Raw genomic sequence first — 19570 nt, 5'->3', positions numbered from 1 at the left:
AAAGATATAGCTCTAGATATAGCTCTTGAAATCTTAATAAATTCAAATTTATTTTAATTATACTATGCTATTTTATTATGACAAACACATACGAAATTAAAGTTGCTTATATTCTCAAACAGGGGCGGACTGGCTGACTTTGGCCCAGTCGCAAAAGAGTATTTTGGCCCACCTCTGTAAATTAAAAAAGTTGAATTAACCAGTACCGGATCTCGATTCTTCCAAGCCGAGCAAAGACATTAAACTACCACTATAGTAGCTATATTTCTTTAAGTTTCTAAATCAAGTTTTAAAGTTCTAAAAAAAAAGGAAAATTGTGAAACGTAAAATAAAGCATACACTGGCACATTTTTTATGTGCCTTCAAAGGATACTAATGGTATAAGTCTGAAAAGCCTCATCTTTAGGCTTCTATACTGACAATACAGGAAAAACACGAGGAAAGGGAGGAATCGGGTAAATTCCCCGTAAATTTTTCGAAATTGGTTGATCTGCATAGGCATAAGGAGAAAAGAATCTGGAGAAGGGGTTCTAGTTTCCTTCCAAGCGATATTTTCAAAATTGATGTCAAAAAGCGTAATTTTACAATTTTCGGTAATGTTGAAGACAGGAAAAAGAAAGGGTTCCCCCACGTTTTTGTTCTCTTAACTTTTTTTTTTTCAAAATTGAAGTTTATTTTTGGCTATCTTTGTTTACAATACAATGTCGAGGGCTCTTCCCAAAAATTCTCCAAAATGGGAAGTTTTAGAAGTACAATTTCAGGTTACCCTTGGTAAAATTAATGGAACAGAGAAGCATCGGGAGCTCTCTACGAAAACGTTTCGATTTTGAACTATTAAAAAACAAAAATCTATCACTGGTCATGAGTGAGAGAGAAAGAGGCTCAGCGATCTCATTTGGAAGCATTTAAAAACTGGAAACCCAATTTTAAACTGCATTTAGTTACTATAGGGAATCCGGCGACTCTCCTTCTTAATTTTTCAATATGAAATTTTAAAAACATAATCTTATAATGTGTTTGAAAACATTAAAAGGAAAGGGGACAGGTTTCTCGACTGTTTCCCCCCCAGATTTTTTAGGAGGAAGCTGTGCCCTCCCGCTTTTAAGCTAACTTTTGAGCCTTAACTTCATCATACCTCCTTACCCGTAAAAGTTTAGACAAAACTGGACAAAAGCGAATTTTTTTTCAAAAGGTAAATATTCACATAAGCCTTTCCTTGAAACGTCACTCTTTCGTTTCAATAACTTATCCACAAGAATGTGATTAGAATATATCTGAATATTTTTTGCATTACCTTTAAAACTAAACATCAAAAAGCTTTTCAATATTTTAAAAATAATTACTATTGAAAACACTTGAACATTGTATAAACCTAGAAAACCAAAAAGTAAAAGAAGCACCTTTTGTGTTTTACAAAACTTCTCTAAACCTTTTATCTGAAAGTGCACTGTCCCGTTTTTGGTCTAGGGGAAACACTGGTTCCCTCAGGGTCTGAGAAACTGACTGAAAACTTTCTGAAACTGAAATCAATTTTTGGCTATAGTGCTTATAAAAGGGTTACGGAGCTCTCCCACGAAAATTTCAAAATGTGAAATTTTAGGCTATTTTTAGTGACTTTAAGGGAACGGCAAAGATTTGAAGACTTCGTTTGGCAATTTTTCGATATTTAAATCTGAAAAACACAATTGAGGGCCTTGATGCAAGAACTAAGTAAGTCCAGACTCACTCATTTTCTGTAAGACCAACAAATGACATTAGTGTCCGGTAAAAAGGTCAATATCTTTCCCACATTATTAACTAGAAAGCATAGGTCTGATCTTACATTTGGTTCCCATTGTAGCACCAATCCAAACTTCTATACTATCGGACACACGCAAAAATTAATTAAAAATTTTTTTTGGACTGAACTGGTTCTTGCATCAAAGTTCCCAGATGTAGACTTAAGGCTAGTATCGATGGTGACTTTTAGACTACAAAGGGACCGCATATCTGAAATACCTTAGGTACCCCCGTTAAGTATAAATCTGGTCCTGATTACAACCGAGGACTACAAACAAGGAGATATCGCCATCTTAATTTTGGATATGTGCCTTTTTGAACAAAAACCTGAATATTGAAAATTCCAATTTCAACAAAACCTTCTTATTTCACCTTCTCATATTCTCTTATCGAAGTACATGAGCCTAAAAGTAGTGGATTAAAATTTGAGGATTTTGGACATGTGTTCCTTTGGATCTGAAAGTCTTCGTACAGATTCTTTCAGGATATATCCCCTTTTGTTCAAAATAAAACGTGCAGAGGACGGATTTGTTACCTTTTGATCAAAAAGCCACACTTTACCCTTAAATAAAATAGAATTTTCCACGTTTGGGCTTCTTGAGAGTAAGTGATTTGATAAAGGTCGTCTGAAAGATTTAGAAAATATCATGAAATGAATTTTTCTAAAAATGGGACATGTTCCCTTTTTATAAATTACTCCTGAACTAATGTAGCTCAATAAAAAAAAAAGACAGAAACCTTGCCCTCCCCAGCACCCCGGAACTCGGTCCTAAATCCGCCTGTATTCAGTAGCTTTTTCGAATACACTCGTTTCGTAGACCAGAAGTCGAAATTTTGTTCTGTTTCAGATTCAGTTTTTCGTAGACCAGACTTACTTTAGCTTTCTCGTATGCGATTCGGAGATGAAAATACTAGTATAGCGATAATTTATAATAGACCAATGAAATATCTTGCCAACTGACAGCATTTAGTTGAAGCTGTCACAACCAGTGAATACTAGGGGCATGCACATAATTTTTGGGGCACGTCACAAATGACTTTTACGCCCCCCCCCCCCCACCTGTCTTGTTTACCCGCTATACGTCCCTACATATATTTCACCTCTCATTTAAAAAATCTCAGACTTTTTTCAGGATCGGAACGGTGCCAACAGCTGTCCCTTCTCCCCCCCCCCCCCCCCCCCCCGTGTATGCCCCTGCTCGTGCTCATGTATCAACACCCCAAAGCATGATCCACACATTTATAGCAGTGCTGGGGCTGCTTTGTCAATGGTGCAGTCCCTTCAATTTTTGTTAATAGACGTACAAGTATGAGTTTTTAACCCGCTTTTTTCGTCCCGGGCGTTTTTCGAGGATGCGTCAGACCCAAATTTCTCTGGCCTCCTCCCGTTTCCTCAATGTGGGAGCCATGGCCCCCAGAGCTCTAAAAAATAGAGAGAAAGTTGATCAGGGGGAAGTTTCAAATGAGGAGTTAGATTGGGAAACTAAGGGTGTAATTTTGGGGGACTCTATGGTAAGGGAGGTGGGTAACACAGTTGGGAGAGTAAAGCGTAAGGTGGCTAGGTGTTGTTTACCAGGGGCTCGGGTAAAAGACGTTAATATGGTTGCTGAAAAGAAGGGAGTATTGAATAAGGAGGACATGGTTACTTTGTGGGTGGGAACAAATGATGTAGGCCACAGTAAAAATGAGGAGTTTTCTAGGGAATGGGAATCCCTGTTGGATAAAGCAACCAGCTTTTCGACGAATGTCCAAGTGGTTGGTTTGCTTCCCAGGTATGGAGTGCATAGGAGCTGGCTAAATCAACGTGCGAGGTGTATGAACTTGCTACTGAAGTCAATTTGCGAAAAGCGCAGTATCAGGTTCATTGATGTATGGAGTCATTGTAAACGGGATTGGATTGCTAGGGATGGCCTGCATCTGAGCTCTACAGGGGTCAAAATGGTTAGTGGATTAATTTTAAGGGCTTCGGAGTCAAAAAACTAAGTTGGAATGGGGGGCATGGTTCAAGCATCAGGTATCGAGAGAACGAAATTTTTTTGGGTATTGCTAGAAATGGAAATAAAGTGATGAACAAGAGTAGTAATGTTAACAATTGTAATTTAGGAAATTTCAGGGTGTTAAATAAAAGCAACTTAGGCATGCTTAAAGTTTTCTATACCAATGCTCGCAGTATTAGGAACAAGATGGATGAATTGAAAAGCATAGTTATGGATGAGAAGTTGGATGTTATCGGAATTACAGAGACATGGGCTACCGAATCTGATGCAGAGTTATTACATATTGCGGGGTATAATTTATTCAGATAGGATAGAGTAGGTAAAAGAGGTGGTGGGGTTTTATTTTATGTTAGAGACAATTTTATTTGCAACGAATTGGTCATAAATGATAAGCCTACTGATATTGATATGGTTTGGCTGGAGTTGATGAGCAGTAAGGGCATAAAGCTAGGCTTTGGAAACATTTATAGGCCACCTAATTCAAACCAGGGACAAGATGAACAGATGTACCGTATTATTAGTGACATGTCCAGTAAGGGATCCGTTATCATAATGGGGGATTTCAATTTTCCAGGTATTGATTGGAATAATTTTTATCCTGGTAATGGCAAAGAAGAGGAATTTTTAAAAGTAATTGGTGACTGTTTCTTAGATCAAGTTGTAACTCAGGGAATCGAGAGGAGGCCATTTTGGATCTAGTTTTTTGTGACATAGGTAGTTTTGTTCAGGGGTTGAGTGTAGGGGAGCATATTGGAGATAGTGATCATAACAGCATTAGGTTCCGGGTTAAATTTGAAATGTGCAAAGATGATAATTTTAGGTTTATACCCAATTTCAGAAACACCGATTTTGTTGCACTTAGGCAGAGCTTGAAAGAGGTTTTTTCGTCAGGGTTGGAAAATAGCGACGTAGATCAGCAGTGGACGGAATTTAAGGATAAACTTGCTAAAACCGTTGGGGACTATGTTCCATTTAGGAGAAAAGGTGTTAGTACCAAAATTTGGCCCATGTGGTTCTCCAGGGAGACTAAAGAAGCTCTTAATTATAAGCAAGCCACTTTTCGTAAGTTTAAAGAAACTGGTCAGAGTGCGGAGAGGCTCCAGTATGGTAAGGCAAGGCGAAATTTTAAGTATTTGGTACGGATTCAGAAAAGGGAATTGGAGCAAAGGCTGGCAGATGACATTGATGGGAACCCTAAGAGGTTTTTTGCTTACGCTAATTCTGGGAAAGCTCGAAACAGTCAAATTGGGCCTTTGGTTGATGAGCATGGAAATTTAATCCAAAACGATAGGGATATTGCAAATGTTCTAAATAACTTTTTTTCCAGTGTGTTTAACGATAACTGTATCTCAACAGTTGACACTAACAAGACACAAGCTATTATACAGCTTGAGGATTTTGTATTTTCCAGGGAGGAGGTTTTATTTCATTTGAAAAAGATTAAAGCAGCTAAAGCTCCGGGACCAGATAATATTTATCCAAAAATTTTAGTTGAATGTGCAGAGGAATTAGTGGATGTTATTTTGAATATTTTCAATGCTTCTTATAACTCGGGGACGGTGCCAGAGGACTGGAAGCTGGCTAACATAACGCCACTCTTCAAGAAGGGGTCTAAAGGTATTGCTGGGAATTATAGACCTGTAAGTTTGACTTCGATGATTTGTAAGATTTTCGAAACTTTGATCAAAATTAAGATCATGATGTTCTTAGAGACTAATAGTCTGTTGACTAGTTTGCAGTATGGTTTCAGGAAAGGTAAATCCTGTACTACTAATTTATTGCATTTCTACGACAAGGTTACCTCAGCTTTAGATAACAAAAAATGTGTGGATGTTGTTTATATTGATTTTCAAAAAGCTTTTGACAAGGTACCGCATGTTGCTCTTCTCAGCAAGTTAGCTGACATTGGAATAGGAGGAAAAACTTTACTTTGGGTTAGAAATTGGCTTACTGGTAGGAAGCAAAGAGTAGTTGTGAGAGGAAATCATTCTAATTGGAGTGATGTTTTAAGTGGGGTTCCTCAGGGATCAGTTTTAGGGCCTCTTTTGTTTATTCTATTTATGAATGACATCAATGAAAATATTTCTGGAAGCATGAATTGTTTTGCTGATGATGTAAAAGTTATGGGGATTGTCGAAAATGAAGAACAAGTAAAACAGCTGCAAGAGGATTTAGATCATATTACTAAGTGGGCAGATAAATGGGGTATGGCAGTTAATGTAGGGAAATGTCAAGTGCTACACTTAGGTCATGGAAATAAGCGTATGAGATATCGTTTACAGGGTTCAGTCATAAATCAGGCAGAAAATGTTATGGATCTGGGTGTCTTTATAAATCAGGACTTCAAGTTTAGTCAACAGTGCAGTATTGCTAGTAACAAAGCCAACAAAATGCTTGGGTTCATCAATAGATCTATTTCAAACAAATCTAAGAAAGTTCTTCTGCCTTTATATAGGAGTTTAGTAAGACCTCATTTGGAGTATGCTGTTCAGTTTTGGTCGCCTTATCTGAAGAAAGATATTTTCGTATTGGAAAGGGTTCAAAGAAGGGTAACTAAATTAGTAAGGGGACTCTCAGATTTAGATTATGATACCAGACTTAATAGGCTTAATATGTATAGCCTGGAGCAAAGGAGAGTCAGAGGGGACATGATTCAGTTATTTAAATTTATCAAAATGAAAGATGTAAATGGATTAAATTTTTGCGGGGAAAGCAGGACAAGGGGTCATTGTTTTAAGCTATTTAAATCTCAGGCTAACTTGGAAATCAAGAAAAACTACTACTTTAGCAGGGTCGTGGGCACTTGGAATAGCTTACCGGAAGAGGCGGTAATGAGCAAGGGAGTGGATAGCTTTAAGAGGGCCATTGATCTTCATTGGGGACTAATTAATTGACTAGGACCAGCCTAGCTGGGCCCAGTGCCTGTTGCTGGTCGTCACATTTGTATTTGTATTTGTAAAAGAGAAAAGCATTCGTACGTGTGAACTTCGGCTATTTACTTTGGTCCCTGCTTCGGGTGGAAAAAAAAATAAATCTACCTGTTTCCAAACACTTTTTTCACATAGATTAAATGAAATACATGTTTTTTTTTTTAAATTTATTTTTTAATGACACTTTAAAAAATATTAGGTGTTCAAATATTAAGTTCAATAAAAAAATTGCTTGAAGTGGCCCACTGGGCGGTTGGCCCAGTCGGGGATCCCCGACTAGCCGACCTGGCCAGTCCGCCCCTGCTCTCAAATCATGACATAGTGTTTAAAGCTGTTTTATTAATTTAAAAATAATTATATTCATTCTAGTGCTTAAAATGACCATCAAAGCTCAAAAAGTTTTAGATTGGGTTTAGTTTTTTGATGATTTTTATAGAATATACCCAGCTGCTCCACAAAGTTTCAAAATGCCCCTCAAATTATGTCTCCAAGGATAGCCACACTGATAAAGTCATTTTGTAATTATGGTGTCCAGTGATTCAGCTTGTATTAAGTGTTTAATTATATGGAAGTTTCATAGCATAAGATGTCACATTATAAAGATTTAATTTCACCTGATTTCTGGACTATGGGAAATCAAAAGTGTTTTATGGAATTGATATATCTGTTAAAATCTTAAATAAATGCAAGCTTATTTTATTTATTCATTTGTTAACATTTATTTAAAAAAAAACATTTTTCTATTAATATTTAGGACTATAGTATCAATATAATTTCGCGTAATGTAAAACATATATATTCAAATTTTAAGTCTCGCAATTTTTCCTCTTTTTTGACTTTCAGCTGTTTTCATCCCTGGTATAATTATAATTCAAAGCAATCCTAACTCAAGTGGTTCACAAATATTACATTTGATTGTTAAAAGAAAATGGCACGTGGGATGCTACCACGGATGGGGATAAATGATGATTTAGCAAAAAAACAGAGAGCATTTCCAATATTTCCACAAGGTAAATCATAATGGACATGAATCAAATGTTATGTACTCAAGAAAAGTACAGAATCCAGAAAATCGGTCTCCATCAGTAAGAAGATGCTCATCGTCAGGAGAAGTCTCACCAATCCTTCAGATACCAAGTATTCAAAGTATGTAATAAACTAGATCACGTAGCCACAGGTTGCCAGAGCATAGAAAAAGAAGGCCGGAGCCAAAACATTCCCCAGGGCGTGAAATGCACATATGCAGAGGGTTGCAATCATGCCAACAGCATATGGAAAGTACATTTTCGAAAGGCACAATATTCACCAACAAAGTAACGTAGAGAAAACCAGTTCATCAAGCATATTGTTAAGGAGGGAATGCAGTTTGTAGTATATTCCTATGCAGAAGGTGACCTTGGCATTGAAGAGGCATTAACGAAGAACCAAAATGTTCAGCCTTAAAATGAAAAAATAGAACTCAAATAAAATGGGGCGGCTTGACATCACAGTAGGATGCACACCGGTTTTTTGTGATGCATCTCCCAGTCCTAATACTCACTCAAAAAATTCAATCCAGCTGTATCAGAGTTGATTCAAGCCAAGTAAAAAAAGAAACTTTACTAATCTTCATGTTAGGTTACATTTGAAAACTAGAACTCTTGACCTTAATCTTTTAAAATTAATTTATTTGAATTTAATGAGATATATAGATATAAGGAAGTATACTATTTCAGTTGTTATTGCTAATTGTTCTAGTTTTTCTATTCAAAAACAGATGTGTAAACCATACTCAAACTCTGATAAATGCAAGTATTTTCACAATATAGTCTTATAAAAAATTTATTTTTGTCTAAAAAACATGTAAGTCTTTGAAACTTGTAGGGAAGAGTTATGGATTTATATGGAAATTTAAAAGTGTATACGATACTGTGTGTGTCTGAAAGTTAAAAATGTCTTTTAACCAACAATTGTAAACTTAAACCATTTTTCTCTTAATTCTAGGAGGTGTTTTCCACATTTGGGGTGCCTTTCCTACTAAAAATTAAACACGTAAGTTTTTGTCCTAAGCTTAAGTTGAAAATACATATATATGCACAGTCACACCCATTTATAGCAAAGTCATAGAGACCAAATAAAATTTAACTATAAAAAGTTAAATAGTGCAAAGTGAAATGTGAAGGTTAATTGAAGCTATTAGGTTATAGCTATAAATTTGTTATGTATTGCTTCGCTATAAATGGATGCAACTGTATGTGTTAATATTTGAGCAGTGAAATTTTACTTGTTAATTTAGTATATTTTAAAATACCACTTTGATTTATTATATTACAGAAAGATGCTTTTAAAGATGTGAAATTAAGGATACAAAAGAAACTTGAAGTGCCAGACAAAGAGTTTGAAAGGGTAATTATTTTTAATCTTATATCACCATATTTTTATTCACAATTAAAATATTACCTGCAGATAACGTATACTAATTTTATTGCTACATTTTTTGTTTGCTAATAAAAACTTTGCCAAAAATGGCATGTTATGACCTCTCTTTATGTTGCCATCAAATGCAGGTCACATATCCCTCTTGGCAATGCTTCTGGGCCATTTCACCGTCACGTGAGGGACAAAAATACGCTTAAATTTCATAAACATTTCATCATATCTTTTAATGAAGCAGGGGTAAGCAATTTTTTTAATCTTTACATTTGGTACAAAGATACTCCTGACACAATCATATTTTTATTAAACAATTTTGTTATTTAAAATAAAATTTATTTACATGCGTCACGTGCGGGACATCAAAAGTCGATCTCTGGTAACTTGCTTATGAATAAGATAATATTTTTGCTCTATTAATACAGCATTGACGAAACAAATTGTAGATTTTGAAAGCTATGGTTCCAACATAAAGGAAACGTATCTCATTAGTTTAGAAATAATTATTTAAACCATTGAAAAAAAATATGTCTATGCCCATTCCATTGAAAATGGTCATTTTGTCCTCCACGTGACACTTCCTATATTTCATATAAAAGAAATTATTTTTGAAGAAAATTTTTGCTTAAGAAGTCACACATGCGTTTGTGATTTCGTAAGCACCTAAATTTTGTTCATCATCCTTTTAAATTGTTATTTTGTATGAAATATATGAAGCGTCACGTGTGGGACAAAATTATCCTTTTCCATTCTTACCAGCAGCAGCGATTGTTCATGCATGTAACAAACAACGACCTCGAAAAAACATCACCCGCATAAACTCTGCAAAAATAGCATTACTTATATGCAATGTCTGGATTTATTGTAAAAATGTAATGATGATGTCGCATACAGAATGGGTTGAAATAGAAAAACCAGGAAGAATGTAATTTTCCACTTTGAAAATTTCAAGCAAAGATTGAAATAGGACTAATGTTATAGCAGGAGTGATTGTGACCAGAGTTCAAGCATCCTAAAAAGTGCCCAAGTAAAATATATAACACATATTACACGTTTACTTTTCGCCTGAAAGCCATGAGTAAAAAACGGGTAATTTGCTTGCAAAGCAACTAAAAATTTTAGTTGGCATTCTTTATGAGATACTAGCTTATTACCCAGCTTTGGTCATGTGCTTATTAACACAGTATATATTTAAGATAATTAAATAAATGAATTCTTACTTCATGGGCCTAGATCCCTCCAGAGAACTTAAATAGCACAGAAAAATAAAGCAAAAATACCTGGCGTTGCCTGGATCAGTAATAATTTTGAGAAACAATAGTTACTTTAATTTGCTCCTAATACTTTTCAAACTTTGGTCACTCAAAAGTTGTACAAAATATTGAAGTTCCTGCTTTTATGCATGAATACTAGGATAAGATTGAAAACATTCCATAAAATCTTAATTTCATATCTGTTTTTAATGACCTCTCTTACTTATGCTTTATTTCTGGTTGGTTTTCCCCTTTGTCACAACTATTCTTAAAGCTGTCAATAAAAATCATGTTATGTTTTGTTGGTTTTTATTTTTTAATATTTTTTTCTGTGAATTAATGAAATTTTAAACACTGAGAGTTTTGTGGATCTGAAATTTCTGCAGTAAAACTATAACGTTTCTTTAGGAACTAAATAAATAATAATTCTTTTCTTTTCCTCTTAAAACCTTTCTTGGAAAATTAAAATACACTATATGTAGCATAAAGGTTAAAGAATAAAATGTTTCTTCTGCATGAGGCTCCTAGTATCTGGTAGTAAAAAACTGATTTGATTTTTTCAAGTAGTAAAAATAAGTAAATAGAAAGCAGAAGAATATGCAAAAATCAGCTGCTTAAATGGCATGAACTTTGAATTTGTTTATGTTATATTTATTGCTATGCACATCTGAGCACCACAATCTAAACTTTCTTTGTATATAGCAGATATAACTAATTATTAATTTGTGTTTTTGTGTTTCTTGACCAAACACATGCATGATATTTAAATTCTGAAACTAGTTGCATACATACTGTTTATACCTGTGCTTTGCATACATATTTTTGTACATTATATATATATATATATATATATATTTTTTTTTTCTTATAGTACAAGTTTGCTATTGTTGTTATGGGTCGACCACAAATTGTTGCAGATGACTCAGACTATCATGTAAATTTATCTGATTTTCTTCCTCATTCACAGTCAGGTATGATTTGTGATTGCTATTTCAGTTTTAAAATGTATTAATTATTTTTAAAATCTCTCATGAATTTTTATTTATTTAATTTTTTTTTAGCAGGTGCAGTTCAACCGAGGCCTTGGCTTGGCTTGGAGCATATAAACAAAGCTCCTAAGCGATCTAGATATAATTATTTAGAAAAAGCAATAAAAATTCACAACTGACATTCGGAGTTTAAATATTTATTGAATTCTGTGGTAAGTTTTTAACTTTATTCATAGATTTTATAAAGGCTTGTAATTGTGATCCTTCAGCTCTTTTGTGAAGAAACTGAATTGTCATTTCTGAGCAATGGCTTTTACTTTCTACATAAAAAGTCAAAATCACCAATCAGACTATCTACATGTACATAATATGTGTCAAAGCAATTTTTCCTCTCTATTCTTTTTAAAATAATTTTAAAAAGTATGAATTGGCATGTGTGTGTGTGTGTGGGTTTGAATGGTTACTATATAAGTTTTGTAAAGAGTAAATGCTAAAAATGGGCCTCTGTAAAAAGTTTTTGGTCACCGTAGCTGTCATCCTAGTGTTAAAAATTTCAAAGTGTTATTATTATTCACTTATTACTTTCTTCTATATCTAATTTATAGAAGAAAGTATTGGATTCATGCAAATTTTCGAATTTCGACGGATTCGAACGTTTTGAGGTGTACTGAGTCCATTTCGACTATTTTTGGAAACTGTATGTGTGTGTGCGTGTGTCACATCTGTGTGAGACCAGTTTTTTGTGGCCGCTCTATAGCAAAAACTATCGCATGAAATCGAACGAAATTTGGTAGACATATGTGCCGCTATGTGAACTTGTGCCCATTGGTTTTTGGAGCGAATTCCTCCAAGGGGGATGGAGCAATGGGACGTTTTTTGAGTTACGCGTGCTTGCTATTCCTCAGGAAGTAACTGGCGGAATCAAACAAAATTTGGTCCATATGTTGCCATTAACAGGAACAGGTGCTGATTCAATTTTGGTGTCAATAACTCAAACGGGGGTTGAGCTATAGAAAGTTTTTTGTCGTCAATTGTGACTGCTGTATCTCAAGAAATAATGAACAGAATGAAAGAAAAATGTATCGGCAAGTAGCCCTTAGTGGGTATAAGAGCTTATTTTATTTTGGTGTCAACAGCTAAAAAGGGGGTAGCGCAATCACCCGTTTTTTTTTCCATTGTGAGTGCCCTATCTCAAGAAGTAATGCTACGTTCTGGTTGAAATTTGGAATATATGTGAATCCATATGTAAACAGGCTTCGGTTCACTTTTGACGCCAATCGCTCCAAGAGGTGTTGATTTTTTTTTTTTTTTTTTTTTTGCGAATAAAAATAGCTTTATTAATGCAACAATAAGAAAGATAAATCGTAATAGATTGTCGTCTGTGTATTTCTCGTGATTTTAATTGTATGGAAATGATCGGAAATATTATCTTAATGATTTAAAATTTTTAACTGTTGCCATCTTATGTTTGTTAACAAATAAAATATTTGTAATTAATTCAAACAAGGCTTTTAAAATAACTTTCAATTTTCGCTCTTTGCTTTGCTTTTGCAATAATTCAGACATTGGGATGGTCCTCAAGTTTTTGTATGTGTAATTTTGTTTTTGTTGGGAATATTGCTTCCTCATCAAGCATGGGGCGGGATCAGAAACAAAATATATATATATATATCACGAAACTTTCTTCTATATATATATATATATAGAAGAAAGTTTCGTGATGGCCACAACATACTAGTTTTTACTTTGTGGAATATTAGAAAACAATAAGTCCCCCTATCCTCTGCCGAAAATAAAGTAATAAATAAAAAAGTAAATTATTTATTCGTCTGTTATTAACTACCATTGAAATAAAAGTTATTAGTTTCTGAGCTGTCTGGCTGGGTTCAGATCAGTTGTTGCTTTGGTCCAAGATTTATAACTGTTGTGGATTCAAGATGAAATACAATACATTCTTTTTATTGCAAAATTTCAATTGTTACTGATTTTTCTTCGTTGATATAATTTTCTCCTCTCATTTGATAAATTGACTGTTTCAATGTTTCTGCCTAAAATCCTTAAAATGAGCTATATGCAGAATATTTTTCAAACCAAGAATATATTAAAGAAGCTATTTTGTTAAATAATATTATTTTATATGACAATCTATTAAATTACCCGAACACATACTGTATTTAAAAATATTATCTTGAAAGAAATAAGTACCATTTTATTAATTGAATAGTATGCTGTTCATATTTGATTTACAAAATTTTTCAAATAATGAAATTACATATTTTTATGTTAAATGTTTTCATTGAAAACAAGAAGGGCACAACATTGTTACATCACAATTTTCTACAACAACGTAGAAAGAAGTACAAATATGCAAAATATTTCAGACGTGTTTCCGAGTTAGCATTGCAATGCTAAAACTTTTGTAATGCAATAATAATAATAATAACTAATGGAGAGTGGGCATTTAAACAGCAAGTTTCACCTTCTTATGGGTGCTTGTACTCCTTAAAAAAAGTGTTACTCATCTAGGGGGATAGTTGACCCTTTAACCCGCCTCTGAATCTGCCCTTACACTGTCGATTTCTTTGCCTGAAATTTGACATTAGATTGAATTACTAAGGAAACTTTGTTGATTTCAATTGATTTTTTTTTCAAAATTAATATCAAATATTTCCAAAAAACTTCCCCTGCTCCCATTTTCTGTTTTCTTTTGCAAGAACTGAGACGCAGCAAAGAAGTTGAAATTCGCTTTGCATTAAACGTGCATTTTCAAGCAATTGCATAATTACCCATTTTTGCACTTGTGTATTTTTTCTCTGGTCCGTTCGCTTGTATTATTGTAATTATTAATATAATTTATAAGTTTTTAAACCAATAATATTGTTCAGACTTTTCTATTATTATACTTTGATGTTTTTTTATATAATCACATACGTCTATATGAGAAATCCAAGTTCTTTGTGCTCAGAGCTTGATTTAGTTTATAAATGTTTTAAATTATCGAAATACAAGCATAAACCTTAGGTCAGTTTTTTAAATAATTTTTAAACTCAATATTGAACCATTCTGAAAAATCACAAAATGCTCCACAAAACCTCTGTAGATGATTCTCAAAGCCTTTGTTGAGAAATTTCAATCCTGCATTAAGTTTAAATTTTGCATTTTCGTTCTCAGTTTTCGTTTATGCTGTTGTCCTAGTTTTTAAATTTTATTCAATTGAAATTTCTATTGTCCGTATTTTCCCATTTGTTTCTTGGATCTTCAGGAACCAAGTATTAAAAGACGATAATACATAAACTATGAAAATATTGTGATTTAACAAAAAACATAAAGAAATCACCCTGTTTGGAGAAAAAGTAGGGTGCTTTAAAGTGCTTTATTTTGATTTCCATTTTGGAGCGGGAACCCTGTTTATGTGTTAAATGTAAGTAATATTGCACACATTAAAATTGTGCAATAAAACACTGGCCAGACAGAACTGAAATGTTATATTATGAAAAAAACAGATACCACATGATATTACTTAATGTTAATGGGTTAAGCAGTGTTTTTTGTGATATTTATTGCTGCCATGGTGGCAAAAAGGAGCATTACTGTGGGCCAAAAATTAATATGTATTATTATTACAAAGAAAAGAATTATGCTCTGATCATGATTTTAATTGTTAACTAATGCTTGTAAAGAGTTGTGGTTAAAGTTTCTTTACATAAATAAATTTGAATATTTTCCTTTTAGACAAAAGCATCCTCCAGCTTTGCAACTGATCTCCGGTTGCCCCTGCTGCTGGGAAATTCATTGCAGTCAGTCTTTCATCATTGTACAAACATTACTGAAGTATGCGTTCCTTCTCACGTCTCGTAGTGTTTCCAAAGGAGTACTCAGCAAAATTAAACTTTTGTGAAGATGGGGGAAAACTCAACATTGCTACTGCAGAAAACCAACAGCGTTGAAGCTGAACTTTGAGGCCTTTGTTAAACCTGTTGTTACTTTGCCAAGTATCGAGATAGCCGACTTGTCCATGGACTTGTATGCAACCAGGTATCCCATCTGTCTGAATTTTAACATGAGTGCTTGGAGCAATGAATTTTAGCTTGTTAACGTTGGTAATATGGGTATAGGATTTTGTGATTATAACTCCCAACACCACTGTCACAGGGCTGAACTGCATTCATTTGTTTTGAGCACTTGCACCATTAACTTTGAATTCCATCGAAAATAAAAAAAATGAGTTACTTGTTCAAGAGGGTGTTTTTCTTAATACTAAAGTTTTCTTCTCTGAATAGCATTAACATTTAGTGTGCGTTTGTGTGAGCTTAATAATGCTCTGTGAAAACTTCAATCATGCCTTACTGTAAACTGTTTTTTTAGGATTTTTTGAGTTTTCAGAGTTATACATTTGAAACAAAACAATTATGTATTGTATTGAACAACTGGTGTACATTTAGTTTTGAAATGCTTGCTCTTCCCTGTGCATGGTGTACATATTTGAGAAGTAATAAATAAAACGTTGCCTTTGATATGAGGATGCAGTGTCTGTTAGTTCAAAAAATGCTTTATATTTTTGACTTTTCCTATTAATTATGTGTATTTTTATTTATTTCAGTATTATGAAAATATGATCTTTGTAAATTATTTTGGCCATAAATCTGAAAGTATTTTTAATTGCTCCTTATGAAATGAGAAATAAAAATTCTTAGTTTTATTGTCACTCTTCTCTTTTTATGGAAAAACAAATCTCGATATCAGACTGTACTGGTTTTTACTATCAACTGTAATTAACCTAAAAATTATAGTTTTATTTTTTTCTCTCCTCATTGTAACTCAAATGTTAATTTGTCATTTGAGTATTTGGTTTTAAAAGGAACTATCTCAGTTTGATTATGACAAAAAGACTTTGTTTTTTAATAAAACATATGTAATAAAAAAAAACTGGTGTTTTACCGCATCAATTTTTATCAGTTTTTTCTGTATATGCGATATTTTTTGTTGTGGAATTGGCATTCCTGTGTAAGTTTTTATTCATTTGTGCCTGTTTTCTGTGTTTAGATATTCTTTACGAACACCTCAAAAAATAAAGTGAAACTTATTTCACTTTTGTGTTTTGTACTAAAGTATGTTTCTTTTGAATCATAAATTGAACTGTGAAATGTAATATAATTTACATGTTTATTGAATATTTAAATACTCTATAAAATAAAATTATTGCTGACACTTTTTATTTGTTTGTATGAAATAGAAAATCATGATTTTTCATTTAAAAAATGATTCCTTGATTCTTAAAAAAAAATTAAAAGTCAATTAAAAAATTGCTTAATGTATAAACTTAATTTTCCATGTTTTCTAAATTATTGCATTGAATGTTGTTAAGTTTTATGTTGCAAATCAACAAGCTAAAACTTCGATAAAAATTGGGGGGCAGGGGTGTTCTGCTAGTGTTTAAAAATAAATTTGCAATGTGTGTGAATAAACTGTGGCTTGAGCCGAAACTATGATGTTCTCGAGAGAAAGTTAAAACAACCTCATGGATCTCATACAAAATAAAAAGTACAGCACTTTCATCTGTCTTCCTATTCATTTGCTTGCATCAGTACTAGTAATAACTAAAACTAAAAATTTTGAAACCCCCCGACTGAGTTGCAACAATTGAAAATCCATTTAAAAGCCTTGTACTATTAAAAATCAATTTCAGGTATTTTATTTGCTAACAAATAGAAACTGACAACAGATAAAAATTTTAAATCATTGCGTTTAATATCTTTGTCGGCCAACAATGAACACGGTGATCAATCGCATTGGTAAAGGCTTTACCGTTATCAAAATCTGCTTGAAACGGACGTTATAATTCGAATTCTATGTAACATGGAAGTTCCAAACACATTCTATCAGAGGAGTAAAAAAATTCTCTTTATTTTGGTATTAAATTTTAACTTTTTTAAATATATTTTCACTGCAAAGATCAGGAAAAACCGTTTAGAGATTTTAAATTAATATCTTTGTTAATTAATGTCATCCAAAGACACAACCTAGCTAAGAACACTCGATAAATTCTCCTTTCAAACAAAAAATTTTTCAAAATCGGTCCATTCGTTTAGGCATTAGAATGCCACAGACACACACACAGATACGTCAAACTTATAACCTCCTTCCTTTGTATGTCGGGGGTTAAAAAGACAAGCAAGAAAAATGAATTCAACTTTGCTTATTCTTTCAAATAGCTCTGCTGCCTTTTTAAAGTACAGCAAGAATTCAAGCTCTCTGACTGACTGGAGACATAGCATATGTAATGAAAAATGTGTTGGCATATTAGATCTTGGTTCAAAGATTGGAAAATTGTTTGAGCTCTATCTAGATTGATCTTGCAATAGATATTGCCTATAGAATCAATTATGTTTCGTATAATAAATTGACATCATTTTCAAATTTCAGCTTTTCAAAAAATACTTCAATTATGCCAGAGTTGGCATCGTTTTGTAATATCCTCTTATATATAATAGACGATTATATATAAGAGGATTAGAGATAAAGATCGAGTAACCTACGTCTTTCAACAATAAAACTTGCGCCAATGCATGATAATGTTTTGGTAATGTTTAACATGCAGGGAAAGGCTGAACTCGATTTGTTAACTGTTTTACTGGTAAGACCAAGGCTTCACTTGATGCACGTCTTATCAGGCTCAGTCATTTCAATAAAAGTTGTAGTACGAAATCAATTAATCAAACAAAAAACCTGGTCAGACTCCAGCGACATCTGTTGGATTTTGTGGCAACTTTTAACTATATAAACATCACATAAGTTTAAAGAGAATAGGTATTCAAAATTGAGTTCAAAAGCATTTAAGTTAATTTAAAAGCGGATTTTTTCTTCCTGGAGAAAAGTGTTTGAAAAGATATTTTTGGCAAAAAGTGAAAAAGTAAGTATCTTTTTTTCAAAAAGAAGCTTTGAAACAAAATCACATGAATATAAGCTGAGGAAGGTGTTTATCTAGTTAAATCAATGTAAATTCCGTGTATGAAAAAAATTGATAAATTATTCCAACTTTTCGCAATGAGGCATTTTCAAAATTATTTGAATAATGTAACTGCAGACCTTCAATAAACTTAAATAGGAGTTAGCATTTATTGCAATTTATACATTAAATAACAATTTAAAACTAGCTTAAAAAGAAGTTTTCTGTTTGAAAACGTACGTGAATTAAATGTTTCGAAAATACTGTTTTTTTGGGGGGGGGGGAGACAGAAGAAATTTGGTTCTGAATGAAATTATGCGTAATATTATAAAATTAAACATTACATCTTATGGACGAAACTGTACTGTCTATTAAACCTATGAACTATGCTCAATAATTTATCAAGAAAAAATATTTTTTTACTTTCATTATGCAAAAATTAATTACATATGCTTCTTTAAGCACAACTGAAAAATATATTTATCAGTTAAAACAGAATACGAATGAAAGTGCGATTGTTTCTCATAATTATTACTGACCCAGGCAACGCCGGATATTTTTGTTAGTTGATAAATATATTTATGGAAACATTCAAAAAGCTTTTAATTTTTTTTTCTTACTTTAAAGTTTAATTCAAAATTTGTTATTTTTTAAAGACATATTCTAAAAATGGTGAATAGCTCAATTTGATATCTTTATTTTTTTCACAATAAGAACTAATAAAATGCACAAAAAATACACAATTATGTTAAAGAAAATTATGTAGAAAACATATCAAATAAAAATTTTGCAATGAAACTGATCGTTAGTATCAATCATTATACATTACAATTAATATCATTAAGGAGTACGTTGTATGTTAAGGAACAAGAAATTGAAATCTTTTAAAAGTACATTGAAACAATAATCAATTCACTAGGAAAAACATTTCATTAAAAAAGGAAAAGCTGGCAGCTTTTCATTTAAAGATTTTTATAAACGAACATTTCAGCCTTTAAAAAAAATAATAAAAATTCCCCCCCCCCTTTTTTTTTGAGAACAAAAGTTTTGCTTGTTGAAAAAATAAATAAATAAAAATATAAACAACAGTTAAAAAAAAACCTGTTAAAAAAGTAAATGGTATTCAAATGTTTACACATTGTGAGGAAATTTAAAGGAAAGAAATTTTGCCACATAAATAAATTGGGCCACAAAAAAGCATGAAAAGTTCCACAAACTTTTAAATTATTTGCTAAAGATCAAATTTAAAGAACCATTAAGTAGC

The 19570-nt window shown here is 32.7% G+C and overlaps 1 protein-coding gene across 3 annotated transcripts in view; it reads left to right on the top strand.

Moving 5' to 3' along the window:
- The window catches only part of LOC129222379 (ubiquitin carboxyl-terminal hydrolase 7-like), an 88598-nt gene extending 72030 nt beyond the window's left edge, over positions 1-16568 (top strand). For 2 of the 3 annotated variants that reach the window (XM_054856878.1, XM_054856879.1), the window contains exons 30-34: positions 8690-8737; positions 9020-9091; positions 11243-11342; positions 11433-11572; positions 15093-16568. In XM_054856878.1, coding sequence (XP_054712853.1) covers positions 8690-8737; positions 9020-9091; positions 11243-11342; positions 11433-11539 — 327 coding nt within the window. In that variant the 3' untranslated portion in view covers positions 11540-11572; positions 15093-16568. The remainder of the gene's footprint in view (positions 1-8689; positions 8738-9019; positions 9092-11242; positions 11343-11432; positions 11573-15092) is intronic. The other variant, XM_054856877.1, reaches the window with a different exon arrangement.
- The last annotated feature ends 3002 nt before the right edge of the window (positions 16569-19570 follow it).

This window comes from Uloborus diversus, chromosome 5, assembly GCF_026930045.1.
Source record: "Uloborus diversus isolate 005 chromosome 5, Udiv.v.3.1, whole genome shotgun sequence".
In the NCBI taxonomy this organism is placed as follows: Eukaryota; Metazoa; Arthropoda; class Arachnida; order Araneae; family Uloboridae; genus Uloborus; species Uloborus diversus.
The sequence above is the reverse complement of the archived record's forward strand: the minus strand, read 5'-3'. Positions and strand labels throughout refer to the sequence as shown.